The 22,232-nt window shown below is 39.5% G+C and overlaps 1 protein-coding gene across 4 annotated transcripts in view; it reads left to right on the plus strand.

Annotated features, from left to right (window-relative positions):
* APBB1IP (amyloid beta precursor protein binding family B member 1 interacting protein) overlaps positions 1-22,232 on the plus strand; it is a 126,776-nt gene that overhangs the window by 87,788 nt on the left and 16,756 nt on the right. For 2 of the 4 annotated variants that reach the window (XM_507705.8, XM_016962808.4), the window contains 3 exons: positions 4,900-4,986; positions 7,532-7,675; positions 13,060-13,170. In XM_507705.8, the coding sequence (XP_507705.6) occupies positions 4,900-4,986; positions 7,532-7,675; positions 13,060-13,170 (342 nt within the window). The remainder of the gene's footprint in view (positions 1-4,899; positions 4,987-7,531; positions 7,676-13,059; positions 13,171-22,232) is intronic. The other 2 variants (XM_063781515.1, XM_063781516.1) reach the window with 1 other exon arrangement.

Consider the following 22,232-nt stretch of genomic DNA (forward strand, 5'->3'; position numbering starts at 1 on the left):
ATTGATAGATATAGAGTCATCTGTCCATCTCGCTATGATCGATCTGTATTTATCTTCTCCATGTGATAGCAACCTTCTTAAGAATAGGGATTTGAGGCCAGGCATGGTGGCTCACGCCTGTAATCCCAGCACTTTGGGAGGCCGAGGCAGGTGAATCACTTGAACTCAGGAGTTTCAAACCAGCCTGGGCAACATAGCAAGACCCCATCTCTATAAAAAAATCTAAAAATTAGCTGACCACGGTGGCATGTACCTGTAGCCCCAGCTACTTGCAAGGCTGAGGTGGGAGAATTGCTTGAACCTGGGAGGCAGAGGTTGCAGTGAACCATGATCACGCCACTGCACTCCAGCATAGGTGACAGAGTGAGATATGTCCCTCCCCAAAGAAAGAACAGGAATGTTTTACATGTATAAAGGGTACTCACAAATATTTCTTCACGAAGTGATAACTGTTTGCTTGATTTACTCTTTATTCCAAGAAGATGTTTAAAAAGTATTTGCTGTTTCTTTCCTATCTAGCTGTCCCCAAATGTTGCACTCCCAGAAGCTGTGAGAAAAGAGAGCAAGCTATGACCAAGAGTCTCATTTCCCATTTTAAAGTTCCTTTCTTATTCGACTCAGGTTTACCCAGTTTCCATTTGCAGGATATAATGACTAAACGTTGAGTTCTGCTCACTACTTCTACAGAACAGCCCGCATTGAGTGGGCGCCCACACCGCAGGTGGAAGTTCCGATCCGAAAGCAATCAGTCTTATTATTCTAAGAATTATTCTTATTCTAAGGACTGCCCTCCTCCAGCACAGATTTGCTTTGTGTTTTTTGCTATTTCATTAAAAGAAAAAACAAAAACAGTGTAGCATGGTCACTTAGAAGGATATTCTGAAGCTGAAAAAGTCAGAAGTATGTCAGAGAAAGTTCTCAGAGAAAGGTACAGCTATACATCCTGCCTCTTTAGGGCACCCTGGTGAAGTATGGCCCTTCACAGTTTAGACAGGTTCTTCCCTGCAGAGAGTGACAGATGCTCTGTCTTTCCCAGATAAGGATGATGACAAACACTTGCTCTGGAGTCTTTTTTTTTCTTTTAATTTTTCCTTTTTCCTGAGATGGAGTCTTGCTTTGTCACCCAAGCTGGAGTGCGGTGGGATGATCTCAGCTCACTGTAACCTCCACTTCCCCGTCTCAAGTGATTCTTCTGCCTCAGCCTCCCTAGTAGCTGGGATTACAGGCGCCCACCACCAAACCCAATTAATTTTTGTATTTTTAGTAGAGACAGGGTTTTGCCATGTTAGCCAGGCTGGTCTCGAACTGCTGACCTCAGGTGATTTACCCACCTTGGCCACCCAAAGTACTGGGATTACAGGCGTGAGCCACCGCGCCCGGGTTTGGAGTCTTCATTATGCTCTCTGTTCATGCTTCCAGTTCATCATACGTGATTCAAATATCTGGCCTTCCTAAGCCAAGGTTTGCTTTCTAGCAGCACCCTGAAATCACTCTTGTATGAATGGGCGAACTCATATTGGGTCACATCTTTTGTTATTGTGGAAAAACATATGTAACATAGGACTTATCATCTTAACCATTTTTAAGTGTACCCTTCTGTGGTATTAAGTACATTCACATTGCTGTGCTAGATTCTCCCCTATGGTACTTAAAGCTTTTTTTTCTTTTTCTTTTTCTTTTTTTTTTTTTTTGAGACGAGGCCCCCACTGTGTGCCCCAGGCTGGACTCAAACACCTGGGCTCAAGTGATCTTCCTGCCTCAGCCTCTGGAGTAGCTGGGACTACAGGTGCATGCCATTATGCCCGGCTCTGTACTTAAGAGTATTTTAATGCTGAGAAAAATTATTTAATAACTTGGCCAGGTATGGTGGCTCACGCATGTAGTCGCAGCACTTTGGGAGGCCGAGGCGGGCAGATCACAAGGTCAGGAGATCGAGACCATCCTGGCCAACATGGTGAAACCCCGTCTCTACTAAAAATACAAAAATTAGCTGAGCGTGGTAGTGCGTGCCTGTAATCCCAGCTACTCGGGAGGCTGAGGCAGGAGAATTGCTTGAACCCAGGATTTGGAGGTTGCAGTGAGCCGAGATCGCGCTACTGCACTCCACCCTGGCGACAGAGCAAGACTCCGTCTCCAAAAAAAAAAAAATTATTTAATAACTCAACGTTCTGCCACTAATCGGCCTTGGGAAAATCACTTAATCCTCTGTGTCCTCATCTGTAAAGTAGCAATAGCAATGGTACCTATGTTACGGGGTTCTTGTGAGGATGAAATAAAATCATATCTGTAAAGCCTTAGCATAGGTTTCCAGCAGGTAGAATATGTTACCTAATATGGCTAGTCGTGGTCTTCAAGCAAAACATTTAAGATTTAAATAGTTTTCTGAATTCTATATTGTAATTGCACTAATTCACAATGTAACGTCCTTTCAAATAACAAATAAAAGTTTAAAAGTCTTGGAAAAACATATTAAAATAAACTTCTTTTCAATAAGAATTACCAAAAGAATTGTACTTGGCCAGGCGTGGTGGTTTATGCCTGTAATCCAAGCACTTTGGGAGGCTGAGGGGGGCAGTTTGAGACCAGCCTGGCCAACATAGCAAAACCCCATTTCTACTAAAAATACAAAAAGTTAGCTGGGCATGGTAGTGCACACCTGTAATCCCAGCTATTTGGGAGGATGAAGAAGGAGAATCCCTTGAACCCAGGAGGCAGAGGTTTCAGTGAGCCAAGATTGCACCACAGCACTCCAGCCTGGTTGACAGAGCAAGACGCTGTCTCAAAAAAACAAAAAAAATTGTGCTTGACTTATTTCCTCTATTTAAATTAGCAGCCAGGCGCGGTGGCTCATGCCTGTAATCCCAGCACTTTGGGAGTCCGAGGCAGGCGGATCACGAGGTCAGGAGATCGAGACCATCCTGGCTAACATGGTGAAACCCCATCTCTATTAAAAATACAAAAAATTAGCCAGGCGCGATGGCGGGCGCCTGTAGTCCCAGCTACTCGGGAGGCTGAGGCAGGAGAATGGCATGAACCTGAGAGGCGGAGCTTGCAGTGAACCGAGATGGCGCCACTGGACTCCAACCTGGGTGACAGAGCGAGACCCCGTCTCAAAAAAAAAAAAGTTACCAAATCACCTTTTTTATGCATTGTATTTCAAGGAGATATTTTAAACTTCTACATTTTATTTGTCTGCAGTTTTTTTCCTTTCTGTCCAGTACACTTGATTCTCAAACTTCAGCATGACCAGGCATGGTGCACATGCCTATAGTCCCAGCTATTTAGAAGGCTGAGCAGGGGAGATTGCTTGAGCCCAGGAGTTCAAGGCTGCAGTGAGCTATGATCATGTGACTGCACTCCAGCTTGGGTAACAGAGCAAGACCTTGTCTCTAAAGAAAAGCCAACGATAAGAAAAACCCAAACTTCAGTGTGCATAAAAATCATCTGGAAAGCATATTGGAATGCACATTTCCAGGCCTCATCCCAGAGATTCCAGTGTAGCCCAGGAACATGCATTGTATCAAGTTTCAAGGTGGTCTGAGGATTATACTTGGAGAAACACTCCTATGGTGTAAATAAACACTTGTGCCTAGATTCAGTAGGGTCCTTAATTTAGTCACAGTGCTTCTGAGATACATTTTCTGCCTTTAATACATTTGTTACGTATTATTTTGTAAAACTCCATGTTTTTACATAAAATCCTCAGCACTCTATGACAGTGGTCACTCATTATATTCACGGTGCATATGGATACCTCAGCTGCACTTATTGTGTAAAATTAGTCCTTGAGTGCTCGTGATTTTTTGGAAACTCACACACTTTATTTTTAGCCATCCTGTTGATATTCAGTATTAACAAAGTATGATCCAGAAATTAATACAAACCATGCTTAGAGACCATGAGTCCACTTGTGAGTTCTTTTATTTCTTTATTATTTTATTTTATTTTATTTTATTTTTTGAGACAAGGTCTCACTCTGTTGCCCAGGCTGGAGTGCAGTGGAGTGATCATAGCTTACTGCAGCCTCAAACTCCTGGGCTCAAGCAGTCCTCTAGCCTCAGCCTCTCAAGTAGATGAGACTACAAGCATGCATGCCGCCATGCCTAGCTAATTTTTTCATTATTATTTTTAGTAGAGACAGGGTCCTACTATGTTGCCCAGGCTGGTCTCAGACTCCAGGGTTCAAACAATCCTCCTGCCTCAGCCTCCCAAAGTGGTGGGATTATGGGCATGAGCCACACCCAGACTGTGAGTGCTTAGATCATAGTCCTCCCTGTCTTTGTTTAGGCTGGTTTTCTTTCCAGAAATGCCCTTTCTGCTTCTTTCTGTCCTTGGAAGTTGCTAAATAGTAAACCTTGTGTTGTGATTGACCCAGGCAGTTCTTTTAAAAAATGAAAGAGGCCGCTAACATTTGCAAACATCTACATTTCTGGATTCTCTTGATAAGCCAGAACCCCGCCAGCCTACAAGGCCTTGAGCTCCCATGTGGCATCTGCCTGCCGGAGCAGTTCCCCTCTTGAGCATAGGACATGAGCTTGACCTTCACTCCAGCCTCCAGCTCTTGCCAGTGCCTTGGGGACTTCCAGCTTCCAGCATTTAACATGCATGGTCCATGCATGGACTTCAACAATTAAATGATGTATTTTTCGCTACTGTTTTCTATCTTCTGTTTTTTCATTGATTGTGTACACTATGGGAGGATGAAGAGGTTTCACTCCTGCCTTGGCGATGTGGTATCAGCATTTGGGAAGGCTCTGATGGTTGACTGATATCATATGCTCTGGTTCCCTGTTTGTTTCACACACTTAACATCTTCTTTCCAGCAAGACTGTGAGTTCCTTGCAGAGTCTAGTATGGTAATGAACACTTACTGATCTGATCTTTTAACATTTTATTTAGAATTTCTACTTGGATAACAGAGGAAAAAAAGAAAGCAAGGAAACTAATGAGAAAATGAATGCTAAGAACAAGGAATCCTTACTTGAGGTAAGGTTAATTTTGCAGAGTGGAAGAAACGAGAAGGATGTTTGCTCTATTTTTAAGTCATTTGCTTCCGAGAACAATGGAAAAATCTAAAGACATACACTGAAATTTTAAGTTGGGGTGTTAAAATCAAATTATTTCTAAATTATAGCTATTTAGATAATTCAACTGCTTTTCTTTTTTTGAGTCATTTGTTACAACATGTGGCTTTAGATAAGTGAAGCTGGATTTGTAATTCTTGACTTTTAAAAACTTCTAGCATTCCAAGTTTCCATTACTTAAGTGCTCCACGGAAGTCAGACATAAAGATTTCCAAATCTTTTTTAAAAGGGACCTCTAAGATGCTCTCTCAACATTTTAGACGTGGTAGGAAGCGTGAGATTTGGAGTCAGGGACCCGTTACAGGAGGCGGCTCTGCCTAGCACTCTTCATGTGCTCATGGGACAGTCCCCGCCCCCCCGAGAACCTGACAGATTCCGAATTGTATTGAATTATCACAGAGATTCAGGGAGATGGGGAAAGCACTGTGTTGATTACCATACAGATGTCTATGATGACCACTACTGGGGCGTGTTCCAGAAGTTCATTTGACAATTGATTTTTTGGAAACCTCTAATGAGTTTTCACATAGTATCTATGTTAAAAATCAAGGCTCTGAGCCTCGCATGGGGGCACACACCTGTAATCCCAGCTACTCAGGAAGCTGAGGTGGGAGGATCACTTGAGTCCAGGAGCTCAAGGCCAGCCTGGGCAACAAAGCAAGATCCAGTCTCAAAAAAAAAAAAAAAAAAATCGAGGATCTGTTCGCAGCACATAACGCAGTTGAAATGAGTGCCAGATCTCAAATCACAAATGGTCATGCTAGAACTGCCCAGGTTGTATTTCCCTGAGACAATCCATGGACCTTTTCCTGAGTTAGTAAATTTCCTGAGTTAGTAAATTTTGGACCTCCCTTGAAAAATCAGAAGACCTGGTGATGCCCTCGGCATCCGGTTCCCACCTGGAGCCAATTGGCTGATGCTGGAGCCAATTAGCTCATGCTGAAGAGCGCCCTCTCTCGTTCATTAAGGTTCCGCCCAGGCCTTGCGCATGTCTGTTCCCTGCCTGCTTTTCACAGCCCGGTGCCAAATAAAGCAGCTACCAGAACTAGCTGCCACCCCCCAGATGCTGAGCTCAGGTGTTGCAGGTTCTTGTTCCTGGGAGCATGAGCACAGTGAGCATTTCCCAGGGAGGCCCAACAGGATAGTCCTTGTTCCAGGAATTCAGCGATGTTTTACAGCTGGATGTAAAAGAAAATTCAAAGCATGCTATGCTATGAACAATCGTTATCCTGCTGTCTAATTGGGGTCAAAACTCTGAATTTAAGAGATTATTAACAGGATGACTAATACTAGCCAAATTTGGGGAGAAATTGGGGAGTGTAAACAGAAATATTTTCCAGCTCTACTACATAAAAATGTACTTGGAGTATGCAAAATCCAGTTATTTTGCATTTATGGAACTAAATGAGAGGATGTTGAGAGTTATAAAAAGAAAGCAAAAAATAAGTTTGACTATTTGAATTGTAAAATAGAATAATATATAATTTTATTCTATTGATTTTTAAAACAAAATTTATTAAGAATTCTATAATTCTATGCAAGTTTTGATATTTAAAAATCTACAACTAGAAGATGTGCTTTATTATTCTTTTCTGATACTGATGTATTTATAACTGCCTTCTTCCTTCTTTGAAAAGAAAACTATCCCAATAATAAAATATTAACTTATTTATTTTTATTCTTTTTATTTTTACTTTTTGTGGGTACATAGTATGTATATATTTATAGGGTACATGATATATTTTGATATGGGCATGCAATGTGACATAGTCGCATCAGGCAGAATTGGGTATCCATCCTCTCAAGCATTTATCTTTTGTATTACAAACAATCCAATTACACTCTTTTAGTTATTTTTAAATGTACGATTAAGTTATTATTGACTATAGTCACCCTGCTTTGCTTTCAAATAGTAGGTCTTATTCATCCCTTCTATTTTTTTGTACCCATTAACTATCCTCCCCAATTTTATGTGTAGAATTATATATAATAATTGTTCTATTTACCAGCAATGAAATAGTAACTTTTTTACTTATCAGGAAAGTAATAATTATTCTGTCTTCCATTTTATAATAACATTAATTGCTTTTATTAAATGCTTACTTTTACAATATGCCGAGACTGTACTCACAACCTACCTTATGAAGTTGGGCTATTATTATTCCATTTTAACAAGTAAGTGGACTGAGGTTTAATGGCCCATGGTCACAGAGTTAAGTGGTGAAGAGGCCTTGAGGTGTAACTCAGGAGCCAGGATTCTTGATCGATGTGTTATTCTTCCTCTCTTCTGGCAAATAGCATATTATATAAACATATGCATTCGATCAGAGTTGTATATAAAATTGACTTTTAGTTTAAAAGCTAATTTGCAAGTCTGTTTAAATGTGAATAAAAATGAGTGCTTTATCTTTCGTGTGTGTCTTACGTCGTCGGAATCTCAATTTCAGGAAAGTTTCTGTGGAACATCTATCATTGTACCAGAACTGGAAGGAGCTCTTTATTTGAAAGAAGATGGAAAGAAATCCTGGAAAAGGCGCTATTTTCTTTTACGGGCTTCTGGAATTTATTATGTACCCAAAGGAAAGACTAAGGTCAGAAAAAAAAAAAAAAGCACTTAGGAATATTAGCAATAAAGCATTTCATGAGAATGAAACTAAAGAAATCCTTAGTTGGCAAGTTAAATACATTCTCTGTTGCTGCAGATTCCATAATCCTGCAACATGTATACAAATAGGACAGTATTACTGAAATCTTTTTGAGTTTTCCCGTAGCTCTCTTGAAGGTAAAAGTATTTTATCTATTTTAAAGTCAGGTTTCAAAAATGATGGCAAAAGCACTTTTCTAGAGATTATTTTGTTACTTTACCCGTCTATTTCCAAGGACTTTTTACCCCTGTTTTTCTATAGTCATTATAGTTAAATTTCTTTTATCTGGAATCATAGAGGTATTGGAAGTCTTGATAAGATTTTCTTTTTTTTTTTTTTTTCTTTTGAGATAGTCTCACTCTAATCCACAGGCTGGGGTACAGTGGCATGATCTTGACTAACTGCAACCTCCACCTGCCAGGCTCAAGCCATCCTCCCACCTCAACCCACCCCCCACCCCCCGCCAAGTAGCTAGGACTACAGGTGCATGCCACCATGCCCAGCTGATGTTTCATATTTTTTGTAGAGATGGGGTTTCACCATGTTGCTTAGGCTGGTCTTGAACTCCTGAGCTCAAGCAATCTGCCCACCTCACTCAGCCTTCCAAAGTGCTGGGATTACAGGCATGAGTCACCACACCCAGCTCTTGACTAGATTTTCCTTGAGATTTTAGCCCTTAGACTATGAATATTTTTAAATCATTCTCTGAGGTGTACTCTGAATTTCCCTTCCTAATTTAACAGGGTATTTTAGACAACATTTAACTTTTACTTGGTGATTTAGGATTATTGCCTCAAATTTATAAGTATGTAATAAATTATTCCTTGAAATGTAATTTTAACTCTTATTCTGACCATCAGCTCTCTCTAAGACCTTTCTTAGAGGGTTAGGACCTTTCCGTCTTTTGTTCACCATTAATACATGTCTAATCTGTATCTTGGGTACGCGGAAGCATTTTGCCTTCCCTTCCAAATGCAGGGCACCACCAATGGTATATTCATGCATTGCAATGCATGAATTTACCTCTGATAAAACTTAACCCACACTTCCAAGCCGATGAAGTTATGGTGAACATCCAGGTCCGCTACCTCCAGTAAGGAGACTCTTGTCTCTATCGGAAGACAGGAGGAGCATTATGGCTAACTCTTGGTCCAGGACAGCTACTGTTCTCCTTAGCCTCTTCCACTCTTTTCCTGCCCTTAGATCTGATGCTTTCCCATCTCTGCCATCTCATTCCAGTCCCACACTGGGCACCTCACAACTGACCCACAAATAATTTGTTTTTGAAATGTTTATGTCTTAGGCATTTGAATATAAACGGTGCATATAAATAAACATATAACAAACAATATACTCTGTGATGAGAATTAAAAGTGTTTACATTTGGCTGGGTGTGGTGGTTCATGCCTGTAGTCCCAGCACTTTGGGAGGCTGAGGCAAGGTGAATCACTTGAGACCAGGAGTTCTAGACCAGCCTGGCCAACATGGTGAAACGCTACCTCTACTAAAAATACAAAAATTAGCTGCGTGTGGTGGTGCACACTTGTAATCCCAGCTACTGGGGGTGGGGGGGTGAGGCACGGGAATCACTTGAACTTGGGAGGTGGAGGTTGCAGTGGCGTGAGATCATGCCGCTGCACTCCAGCCTGGGTGAAAGAGCAAGACTATGTCTCAAAAAAAAAAAAAAAAAAAAGTGTTTACAGTAGAGTTGGACAAGAATACCTTCTCTCACTGTTACCATTAACACGGGGTTGAGGAACTAACTAGTATATTAAAGAAAAGAATAATAAGTATAACCAATAGAAAAGAAGAGGCAAAGACTGATTTTTCACAGTGTTGTCTATCCAGCAGTATGAGACACTCAACTGAAAAACTGTTAGAACCAAATAAATGTATTAACTAAGAAAGTTTTTCTTTACACAAACAATATATATAATGCAAACCATAATGCAAAAGAATCCATGCAGACTAGAAACAGAAAATGCAAAATACCTAACAACAAACTTAGCAAGAAATGTTCCAGATTCATATGGCATAAAATATACAATTTATTAAAAGAAATGAAGTAGAACTGAATCAATAGAAAGGTACCATGTTGCAGGCCAGGTGCGGTGGCTCATGCCTGTAATCCCAGCACTTTGGGAGGCCGAGGCAGGCGAATCACGAGGTCAGGAGTTTGAGACCAGCCTGTCCAACATGGTGAAACCCCGTCTCTACTAAAAATGCAAAAATTAGCCAGGCGTGGTGGCGGGCGCCTGTAATCCCGGCTACTCGGGAGGCTGAGGCAGAAGAATTGCTTGAACCCAGGAGGCGGAGGTTGCAGTGAGCCAAGATCATGCCACTGCACTCCAGCCTGGGGCGACAAAGTGAGATTCCATCTCAAAAAAAAAAAAAAAAGTAGAAGAAAAAGAAAAGAAAGGTACCATGTTGCTAAAAGAAAAGTTATTAATTCTTCCCAGTTTTCTATAAATTTAATATAATTTTAATAAAAGTATCAGTAGGATTTTATTTACTTGAAATTCACAGACTGATTTCATGGAAAAAAGACACTGTTCCAAAATAGACCTTCCCAAAATTGTGAAGAACATCAAGGTAGATCTCCTGCTGTGCCAAAACATTAGATAAAAACAGCACAGCTAGAGACAAACAGGTCGACAGACAGCCGTCTAATATCAGAGAAGTTAAAGTTAGAATTTATATCACAGCAGTGGGGAAAGAATGTGGTATTCAACAAATAGAACTGAAATAACTGTATATCCATTTAGAAATATAATTTCCTACCTCATTCCATGTACCAAACTAAATTCTTGATTGATTAAAATATCTTTAGAGAAAAATAGTATAAAATCCTAGAAGAAAACAGAGGCTGGCTGGGTGCGGTGGCTCATACCTCTAATTCCAGCACTCTGGGAGGCCCAGGTGGGAGGATAGCTTGAGCCCCAGAGTTCAAGACCAGCCTGAGAAACATAGGGAGACCCTGTCTGTACAAAAGGAATAAAAAAATTAGTGGGGATTGTGGCACATGCCTGTAGTCCCAGCTACTTGGGAGGCTGATCGGGGAGGATCATTTGAGCCCGGGAGGTCAAGACTTCAGTGAGCCATGTTCGTGCCACTGCACTCCAGCTGAAGTGACAGAATGAGATCCTGAAGAAAAAAAAAAAAGAAGGAAAGAAAGAAAGAGAGAGAGAGAAGGAAGGAAGAAAGGAAGGAAGAAAGGAAGAAAGGAAGAAAGGGAGGAAGGGAGGGAAGGAAGGAAGGAAGAAAGGGAGAAGAAAAAGAAAATATAGGTTAATGTTTTTATAATTTTGAGCTGGAGAAAGGTTTCCTAAGCAAGAATAAAAACTCAAAATTATAACGGAAAAAATGGCCAGATTTGACCTGATAAAGTTATTTTTAATACCTTATGGCCAAAGATAACAAACAAGAAGTGAAAGACTGACTACAGTGAGAGAGTACATTTGCAACATGTATAAACAAGTATGAATATCCATAAAATATAAAGACTTCAAGAAATCAATAAGAAAAAGATAAACATACAGAAAAATGGCAAAGCTTTTAAAGGGAAAATTTACAGAAAAAGAAGTACCGGTAACCACCGCATAACTAAAAGTTGCTCCGTCTCACTACTAATCAGGGAAATGAAAATTAAGCATGAGATTGATAAAATAAACAATATAGATAATATCCAAATTTTGGTGGGAGTGGGTAAGAAAAAGGGACACTCACGCCTGGGAGCTTGGAATAGAAACTCATACGGCCAAACTGGGGGACAACTTAGCAAAATCTATGTACATGTAACAGGGAGTAAAAATCCTTTCAAATGGCAACTCCATGCTTGACGAATCTATCTCACAGAAATATAAGCTCACATGCACAGTATTTTTTGTAATAGCTAAATATTGAAATAACTTCTAATCATCTGTAGTAGAATAGTTAAATAAATCGTTACACCTGTACAGTAGAATTCTCTGCAGCCATAAAATGAATGTCATATATTAATTCATGTCTTGATGTAGAAAGACTCCTAGATGCAATGTTAAGAAAAAGAAGGCGAGGGGCGGTGGCTCACTCCTCTAATCCCAACAGTTTGGAAGGCCAAGGAAGGCGGATCGCTCGAGCTCAGGAATTCAAGACCAGCCTGGGCAACGTCATGAAATAGAACAGAATAGAATACTACCAAACTATTAACTATGGTACCTTTGGAGAAAAGAACAAAATAAGAAAAAGGGGTGCTGAAGGAAGATGTGCATTTTATTATTTATATATTTTTTTAAATTGTGACTAATATGCATTCGTTTGTAACTTAAAAATGTAAACTTTGAACATCCAGAAGAAAATATCTTGTAAGAAAAGAATACAAGCATATGTAAAGAAATAATTGTGCACTAAGGTGTAAATAGTTCTGCCATCCATTCTTTATCCACTAACTAGTAAAGAAATATAGAAGGCGAAAGAAAAAAATGGAACATATTTGTAATTGAAGTGTAACCAAATATGTAGATTACAAGCTGCAGTCTTCACAGTGCCTGTTATCCGTGGAGGAGAGGTCTCTGTTTCCATGGCAACACTGCCTGCCGTAAAGAGAACTTGTGAAAGAAATCCTTTTTCTCAGGAGGAAGTGCATGAAGTGTGTGCTAATTTACTGAGCATAAGTTTATCTCTCATTGTTCGTCATGAGGGGGACTTTTTTTTTTTTTAATGCTCAATCACAAAATCCATCACGGACTTAGAATGGCAAAAGTCAAAATGAAATTTCTGGCTAAGCGGTCACCTTGTCTTGACTGCATCAATAATGACATCTCAAGGACAGTCCATCCTGACTCTGGGAGTCCCCAGACAGGCATTAGAACAGCAGTATAATCTTTCACTTCGTTTCTGGGTCAGTGGCACCGATTTTCATGGCTGCAGTCTTTTTAAAAAATTAATTTTATTTTTTGATTGACAAATAATAATTGTACATGTGCATAATGTACATAGTGATGTTTTGATACATATAATGTATGGTGATCAGATCAAGGTAATTAGCACATCCATCATCTCAAATATTTATCATTTCTTTGTGTTGGGAACATTCAATATCTTTCATATTGGGAAAGATTTATGTATAGATCTTACTAAATTGTCCCCCAGTTTGGCCATATCAGTTTCCATTCCAACCTTTCAGACTTGCCTTTGAGAAAACCTATACATGGCAGATGTTTATATAAATTACCTAAAAGTCAATATTTTCTTTACTAAAATATAATCCTTAGTTGTGCTATGAAGGACAACTCTGGAAAATTGTTAACTGTCATCTCAGTTGAAGTTTTATTTTTTTCCCTGTCTTTCAGACATCTCGAGATCTGGCGTGTTTTATACAGTTTGAAAATGTCAACATTTACTATGGGACTCAGCATAAAATGAAATATAAAGCGCCCACTGACTATTGCTTTGTTTTAAAGGTATGTTATAAGAAGTCATTCATTTAGATTTATAAGCAATTTGAGTTAATTTTTTTTCAAGGAAGAAAATGTTAAATTATAGTTAGCCATATGTGTAACAATAAGAAATTGTTTAACCAAAATAGGAATGAGGGAAACATTTCTATCAATTTGGGACATTTTCCCCAAAGCCTCCTATCTGAACCTAAAACTTTAAGGTAACTCTGTCTGGGGATTTCTTCACTTCTGAAAATGAAAGTTCCACATTTTAAACAAATTAATTTATAATGTTATCGATAAGACTAAAAAAAGTTTTCAGTTCTTATTGGGCTCATTCCACCATAAGAAGATTTTAGAAATTAGAAACTTGCAAGATTTCCTAGACAACTTATAGAAAATAGCCAAAAAAAAGTTGTTTTAATTACTGGGTCATGAAACTTCAGGTGTATATTGTCAAAAGGCAATATGTATTATCAAATGTTAGATATGGTTTACATTTTTTTGAGACAGAGTCTCACTATGTCGCCCAGGGTGGAGTGCAGTGGTTCAGTCATAGCCCACTGCAGCCTCAGCCTCCCAGGCTTAAGCAATCCTCCTGCCTTAGCCTCTCAAGTATCTGGGACTAGAGGTGCGCACCACCACACCAGCTAATTTTTGTATTTTTAGTTAAGACAGGGCTTTACCATATTACCCAGGCTGGTCTCAAACTCCTGGGCTCAGGCAATCCACCTACCTTGGCATCCCAAAGTGCTGGGGTTGCAGGCATCAGCCACCACTCCTGGCCGATTTACATTTTTTAAAATTAGAATCTCAGATCAGTCTGATCAGGAGATGGGTTATTACAACCACACATGTGATGCGTTACGGGTCTTTCTGTATGCCTGCAGAACTCTGGATTAAGGACTATGGTAAGTTTTTGTCTGTGTTTCTTTTTAGTCAAATGCAATAACCAGGTGAATTCAATCATATTTAGTAATTTTGACTCCCTGAACAATTACAATCACTTATTATAATCATCAAATAATAATTGGTTGAAATTCTTGGCTTTATCAAGGACTCAGGATATTCAGTGACTTTCATTCAGATGTCCTAGCCTTTTTTTTTTAATTCCTAAGCATCCACTTTTAATTATTTACAGATAATATTAATAATAAAAACCACTATACTAGCTCAGTCAGCCTGATACTCCCCCAGTGGTTCTCAACCAGGCATTTTGCCTCCAAGGGTCATTTGGCGAACCCTAAAAACATTTTTGATTGTCATAGCTTGGGGCATGGAGCAGGGACTACTGACATCTAGTAGGCCAGGTATGCTGCTAAATACCTTGCAGTGCACAAGAAAACCCCCACACCAAAGACTTCTCTGGCCCCCAATGTCAACAGTGCTGCTGTCAAGAAACCTGCCCTAGACAGAAGAGCCCCAGAATAATGACTGTGAAAGCACTGAAGGCAGGGAGAAGGCTGGATCCATTCACTCACTCATTCATTTAGTCATTTAATATCTGTTGAATGACGGCCGGGCATGGTGGCTCACACCTGTAGTCCCAACACTGTGGGAGGCTGAGGCAGGCGGGTCACTTGAGGCCAAGGACTCTAGACCATACTGGCCAACATGGTGAAACCCTGTCTCTGCTAAAAATACAAACAGTAGCTGGGCGTGGTGGTGCACGCCTTTAGTCCCGCTACTCGGGGGGCTTGAGGCAGGAGAATCACTTGAACCCGGGAGGCGGAGGTTGCAGTGAGCCGAGATCGCACCACCGCACTCCAGCCTGGGCGACAGAGAGAGACTCTGTCTCAAAAAAAAAAATAAGAAAAGAAAAAGAAAAAAATGTGTTGAATGACAACTATTGTTGAGTGACAAGGATTATTATTATCATTATTATTTTCACTGCCGCATTCCTATCACCTGGAATAGTGGTGGGAATGCGGCAATTAAAAAAATACAACAATCCCTGTCCTCATGGAGTTTACATTCAATGTGAGGAAAATGGCAAAGAACAAAAAAATATGCAATGTGATGTCAAGTAGTAACAAGGAGCAATATGAGGTAGGGCTGGGGCCAGGGCTCCTTTGGATGGGGTGTTCACAGAGAGGCTCTCTAGGAAGTGACATTTGACAAAAGATGTGAATGAAGTGAGGGAGCAAGAATTATCTGCAGTACGAGCCCTCCAGGAATAAGAACAGGAATTGGAAAGCCCTGAGGTGAGGGAGGTCTGTTTGTTCAGAAGAAAGAGAGATGGGGAGCATGCCCTGCCTGCTTCTGCTCCTCGCCCCTCCTTGTCTGTTCCTGATATAGGAAAAATAAGAATAATGGCAAGCACTTATATGGCATTTTCTTTGTAGATGTGGTATGTGTGCAGAGAGACTCCCCAGCCAGGAAGTGGCCAAGTCAGAATAAGAACTCAGGCAGTGCGGCTCAGAGGCCGTTCTCTCAGACAGTTTCTCAGGCCCCCAGAGATCTGGACACAAAGCGTCGCCCGCTACCCTGTCCCTCCCACAATGCCACCTGCCCTTGAGTCACGTCTTCCCATGTTTGGAATCCTAAGACCCTGATAAATTACCAAAATGGAGCATTCCAACACACTTCATTGCCAAAGACTTGTCCACACTTCTTAAATCAGGAGAAGGTTTTGGAGAAAGTTTCTGAAACACTGGTCAGTAAACTGGCTGAATCAGTCACTGGAGACTCATTACAAATGCAGGTTCCCAGGCCCTAGGCCCACTAAATCAAAATAATGATGGAACCTAGGGTTAGGGTTAGGGTTTAAGGATGGAGCCTAGGAATCTTCATTTTTCCTAAGCATGGTCAAGTTTTCTACTGAGTGTTAGAACTCACTCTAACCATCAGTACTCATGGCTTAGCTGGTGATGAAATGGCCTTCAGAGTGGGCAGACAGGATGAAAGTCTAGCAGAAGGAAGCAGGAGCCAAACCCCAGGGCTGGGGTCCAGAAGCCAGAGCAGGGGTGTCTGTCAAGAAAAAGACAAGGTCTCTGACAAGAGGTTCCCAGCATGGGGATTTAGACACAGTGAACAGGGGAGGGACTCAGTTTCTCAAACTGACACATAAGTTTGGGACTAGGACCTACAATTGGCAAGACTTGAACTGTCTGACCTAGAACATGAGGTTATCCTGAGATTACACCAAGAATAGAAATCCTAAGTCCCAGAGTACTGAACCAGAATTTCTAAAACTTCCTGCTATCCAAGGTCTGGGTCTACAAGAGACAGTTGAGGATCTTCCCAAAGGAGAGAGGGGGCTCAGAGGTGGAGAAACCAGCAGGACTGATGGATCTGGGAGCAAGAGCCATGAGCAACCCTTGCAGAATGTGTATTTCCTTTTTTCTCAGGATGATGATCTGTTCTGTTCTAAAGCCAATTTCCTCATGTGCAATCACCCTGCTCATTTTGTTCTTAAGCATGCTTCTCAGTTCCCTCCCAAAATATTGAGAATTCTTATTAATTTGCTGAGTAAAAGGATAACTGTTGAGGTTTGGAGAACCTAATTTGTTTATGAACATTGTGGTCACTTATTTCCCTTTTTGTCTGCTGTTTTAAAAAAATAAAAACTCTTGCTATTCTTTATTAGGGTGAGCCAATTTCCAAAATGCAAAGAATGAGTGTGTAGATTGCAAGAGGGATTAAGGATACAGGGAGGCATGTTAACAGATTTAGGCCAGGTGCGGTGGCTCGTGCCTGTAATCCCAGCACTTTGGGAGGCCAAGGCGGATGGATCACCTGAGGTCAGAAGTTTGAGACCAGCCTGGCCAAAATGGTGAAACTCCATCTGTACTAAAAATACAAAAATTAGCTGGGCGTGGTGGCACGCACCTGTAATCCTAGCTACTCAGGAGGCTGAGGTACGAGAATTGCTTGAACCCCGGGAGGTGGAGGTTGCAGTGAGCCAAGATCACGCCACTGCACTCCAGCCTGGGCGACGGAGTGAGACTTTGTCTCAAAGAAAAAAAAAAAGATTGCATGATTTCATGGCCTGATAAGTCCAGGCTAAAGTTTATTCTTCAATATGAGCTTGATGACTATGGCTGTTCATGAAAGGTCCTGTCAGAAAGATTGGCGTCTGAGTCCTGGCCCTGTCACCTAGTAACTGGGTCACTAATAAGATGCTAAGCCTCACTGCACATCTTCAAGAGATGAGAGCGTCCAGCCCTTCTTTTGAGAATTAAATATGATATGCCTACAAAATCATTAGTGCAATGTCTAGAAACATATCAGCACTTAGTAAGTGGTAGTTATTATTGCCCTCTGGTATTAAATAAATCTCTTTATTAGCCAGTGGTTCTCAAACTTTAGTATGCATCAGAACCATTTAGATTGTTAAGACACATATTGCTAGGCCCCCAGGGTTTTTGATTTAGTAAGTCTGGGATTGGGCCCAGAAATTTGCTTTTACTTTTTGCCTTTGTATTTATTCATTTATTTTTTAATTAACCCATAGTAATTGTACATTATGTCACACAATGTGATGTTTTGATATATGTAAACATTGTGTAATCATCAAATCATGGTAATTAGCACAAACGTTTATCATAAAATCCTCTCTTCTAGCTGTTTGAAATATACAATGCATTATTGTTAGCTATAGTCACCCTACCTTGCAGTAGAGTACCAGAACTTATTCTTCCTAACTATAACACTGTACTCATTGACAAGCCTCTCTCCCCATTCTCTCCAGTCTCTAGTAACCACTATTCTACTCTCAACTCCTATGAAATCATTTTCTTTTAGATTCCACATATGAGTGGAATCTAAATATTTTTGTATTTTCTTTACCTATTCATCCACTGATGGGCATTTAGGTTGATTCTACATCTTAGCTATTGTGAACAGTGCTGCAATAAACATGAGAGGCAGGTGTCTCTTTGACATATTGATTTCATTTCCTTTGTATATATACCCAACAGTGGAAATACTGGATCATATGGTAGATGTATTTTCAGTTTTTTGAGGCACCTCCATACTGTTTTCTGTAATAGCTAGACTAATTTACATTTCTGCCAATGGTGCATAAGAGTTCTTGTTTTTCCACATCCTTGTCAGCATTTGCTATTTTTTGTCCTTTTATCATAGCCATTCTAATTGGGATGATGCAAAATCTCATTGTAGTTTTGATTTGCATTTCCTTGATGGTTAGTGATGTTAAGCATTTTAAAAATTCCTATTGGCCCTGTGTATGTCTTCTTTGGTGAAATATCTATTCACGTCTTTTGTCCATTTTTAAAAAATTGGATTATTTGGGTTTTTTGCTAGTGAGTTATATGAGTTCCTTATATATTCTTCTTATTAACCCTTAGTCAAATGTATAATTTGCAAATATTTTTTCTCATTCTGTAGGTTGTCTCTTTACTCTGTTGATTGTTTTCCTTGCTAGGCAGATTCACAGTTTTGGGTCTTTCTTTTTGTTGGTTTGTTTGTTTGTTTTGCTTTGTTTTGTTTTGTTTTTTTGAGACACAGTTTCGCTCTTGTTGACCAAGCTGGAGTGCAATGGCATGATCTCAGCTCACTGCAACCTCCGCCTCTCGGGTTCAAGCAATTCTCCTGCCTCAGCCTCCCGAGTAGCTGGGATTACAGGAACGCGCCACCACTCCCAGCTAATTTTTTTGTATTTTTTAGTAGTGATGGGGTTTCACCATGTTAGCCAGGCTGGTCTCGAACCCCTGACTTCAGGTGATTCGCCTACCTCGGCCTCTCAAAGTGCTGGGATTACAGGCATGAGCCACTGCGCCCGGCCAGTTTTGGGTCATATATTAACTAATCTATTTTGGGTCGATTTTTGTTTATGGTGAGAAATAGGGGTCAAGTTACATGCTTTGCATGTAGATATCCAGTTAACCCAACACTGTTTATTGAAGAGACTATCTTTCCCTCAATGTGACTTTTTTGGTTTGTTTTTCTTCTTCTTTTTCTTTTGTGGGGGACACCTTTGTTGAAAATCAGTTGGCTCTAAATGCATTGATTTATTTCTGGGCTGTCTATCTTGTTCCATTGGTCTATGTGTCTGTTTTTATGCCAATACCACACTGCTATAGATTTGTAGTATATTTTGAAATCAGTTTGTGACTCCTCCAGCATCGTTCTTTTTGCTCAAGGTTGCTTTGGCTATTTGGAGTCTGTGTTTCCACATAAATTTGAGGATTGCTTTTTTCTATTTCTGTGTGAAGTATGACATTAAAATTTTTTTTTTATTATTATACTTTAAGTTTTAGGGTACATGTGCACAACGTGCAGGTTAGTTACATATGTATACATGTGCCATGTTGGTGTGCTGCACCCATTAACTCGTCATTTAACATTAGGTATGTCTCCTAATGCTATCCCTTCCCCCCTCCCCCGACCCCACAACAGGCCCCGGTGTGTGATGTTCCCCTTCCTGTGTCCATGTGTTCTCATTGTTCAAGGGATTGCTTTGAATCTGTAAATTGCTTTTGGTAGCATGGACATTATAACAATATTAATTCTTCCAATTTATGAACACGGGATATCTTTCCATTTATATCCTCTTCACCTTCTTTTATCACTGTTTTATAGTTTTCATCATAGAGCTCTTTCTCCTCCTTGGTTAAATTTATTTCTAGGTATTTTATTTTTGTGTAGGTATTGTAATGGGATTGCTTTCTTGATTTTCAGATAGTTGGCTACTGTTGCATAGAAATGCTACTAATTTTTGTATGCCGATTTTCTATCCTGAAACTTTACTGCATTTGTTTATTAGTTCTAACAGTTTTTTTGGTGGAGTCTTTGAGATTTTCTACATATGAGATCATGTTGTCTGCAAACAGAGACCATTTGACTTCCTCCTTTCCAATTTGGATGCCTTTTCTTTCTTTGTCTTGCCTAGTTGGTCTCGCTAAGAGTTCCAGTACTATGCAGAATAGTAGCAGTGAAAGTGGGCATCCTTATCTTGTTTGAGATCTTAGGGAAAAAGCTTCTAATTTTTTCCCATTCAGGGTGATGTTGGCTGTGGGTTTAACATACATAAACTTTATTACGTTGAAGTATGTTTCTTCTATACCTAATTTGTTGAGATGCTGAATTTTTGTCAAATGCTTTTTCTGCATCTGTTGAAATAAGCATTTGGTTTTTAATCTTTATTCTGTTAATGTGATGTGTCACATTTATTGATTTGTATATGCTAAACTATCCTTGTATTGCTGGGATGAATCCCATTTGATCACGATGAATGGTCTTTTAAATATGCTATTTAATTTGGATTGCTAGTATTTTTTTGAGGACTTTTGTATCTATGTTCATCAGGGATGTTGGCCTGAAGGTTTTCTTTTTTGTTGTGTCCATGTTTGGTTTTGGAATCGGGATAATGTAGGCCTCATAGAATGAGTTTGGAAGAATTTCCTCCTTTTCAATTTTCTGAAATAGTTTGTGAAGAATTAGTCTTTATATGTTTCTAGAACTCAGCAGTGAAGCCATCAGGTCCTGGGCTTTTCTTTGATAAGAGACTTTTTATTACAGCTTCAATTTCATTACTCATTGTTGGTCTTTTTAGGTTTTCTGTTTCTTCCTGTTTCAATCATGGTAGGTTATATGCATCTAGGATTTTAGTCATGTTTTCCTAGGTTTCCCATTTTGTTAGTGTGTAATTATTTATAGTAGTTTTTATGATCTTTTGTATTTCTGTAGTATCAGTTGTAATGTCTTTCTTTTCATCTTTCATTTTATTTCTTTCAGTCATCTTTCTTTTTTTCTTAGACTAGCTAAAGGTTTCTCAATTTTATTTTTTCAAAAAACTTACTCTGTTTTATTAATATTTGTGTTTTAGCCTCTTTTAGCCTTAATATTTCTTTTTCAAATGAATGAAATTAATCTCTATTTCATTTATTTGTGCTCTGATCTTTATTATTTCTCTTCTCCTACTAATTTGGGGTTTAGTTTGTTCTTATTTTTTCTAGTCCTTGAGATGCATCATTAGATTGTTTATTTGAGAGCTTTCTTTGGCTGAAAAAGTCTTTATCTCCTTCATTTCTGAAGAATAGCTTTTCTGGGTACAGTATTCTTGAGTTTTTTTTTAATCTTTTTTTTTATCTTTCATCACTCTGAATATATTGTCCCACTCTCTCTTGGCCTGCAAGGTTTCTGCTAAGTCTGCTGCCAGGCATATTAGAATTCCCTTATGTGTTATTTGCTTTTTTTTTTCTTGCTGCTTTCAGGTGCATCACTTTGTCTTTGACCTTTGAGAATTTGATTATGATATATATTGGAGTATTCTTATTTGGGTTGAATCTGATTGGTGACCTTTGACCTTCCTGTGCCTGGATATTTGTATCTTTCTTCTGATTTGGAAGCTTTTCTATTATTATTTATTTGAATAAGCTTTCTATCCCTTTTCATTGTTTACTCTCTCTTTAATGTTAGTGACATGTAGATTTGCTCTTTTGATGATGTCCCATGGGTCATGTAATTTTTTCTTTATTCCTTTTCATTTTTTTCCTTTTTTCTCCTTTCACTATGTATTTTCAAATAGCCTGCCTTCAAGCTGACTGATTATTCTGCTTGATCAATTCTGCAGTTGACGTCCTGTGTTTCATTTTTCATTTTGTTTGTTATACTTTTCAGCTCTAGGATTTGTTTGTTTTTTTTAATTATTTCTATTTATCTGATGAATGTTTCTGATAAATTTCTGAATTGCTTCTCTGTGTTTTCTTGAAGTTTGCTGAGTTTTGTTATAACAGCTATTTTTGAATTCTTTGTCTGCCAGATAGCTGGCACCTCTTTTTGTCCATTTAGTGAGACCATGTTTTCTAGGCTATTCTTACTCCTTGTAGACATTGGGCTCTGTCTTTGCATTGTTGAGTTAGGTATTTATTTCAGTCTTCCCTGTCTGGATTTGTTTATGACCGTTCTTTTTTAGTGGACGTATGCAGAAATTGTGAGCAGATTGACTTTTGTATGTCATTTCAGCACTAGAGGGCCTCCTAAGTCCAGGTTAGACCCGAATCCTACACTAACTCTGCCGAGGATACACTGTTCAAACTGCATGGGCCCTGGGAGACCCACAGAGGGCCCACTGGATGGTGTGGGAAAGCCGGTCAGGCTCTCAGGTCCAGAGGTTCTGT

This window comes from Pan troglodytes, chromosome 8, assembly GCF_028858775.2.
Source record: "Pan troglodytes isolate AG18354 chromosome 8, NHGRI_mPanTro3-v2.0_pri, whole genome shotgun sequence".
NCBI lineage: Eukaryota > Metazoa > Chordata > Mammalia > Primates > Hominidae > Pan > Pan troglodytes.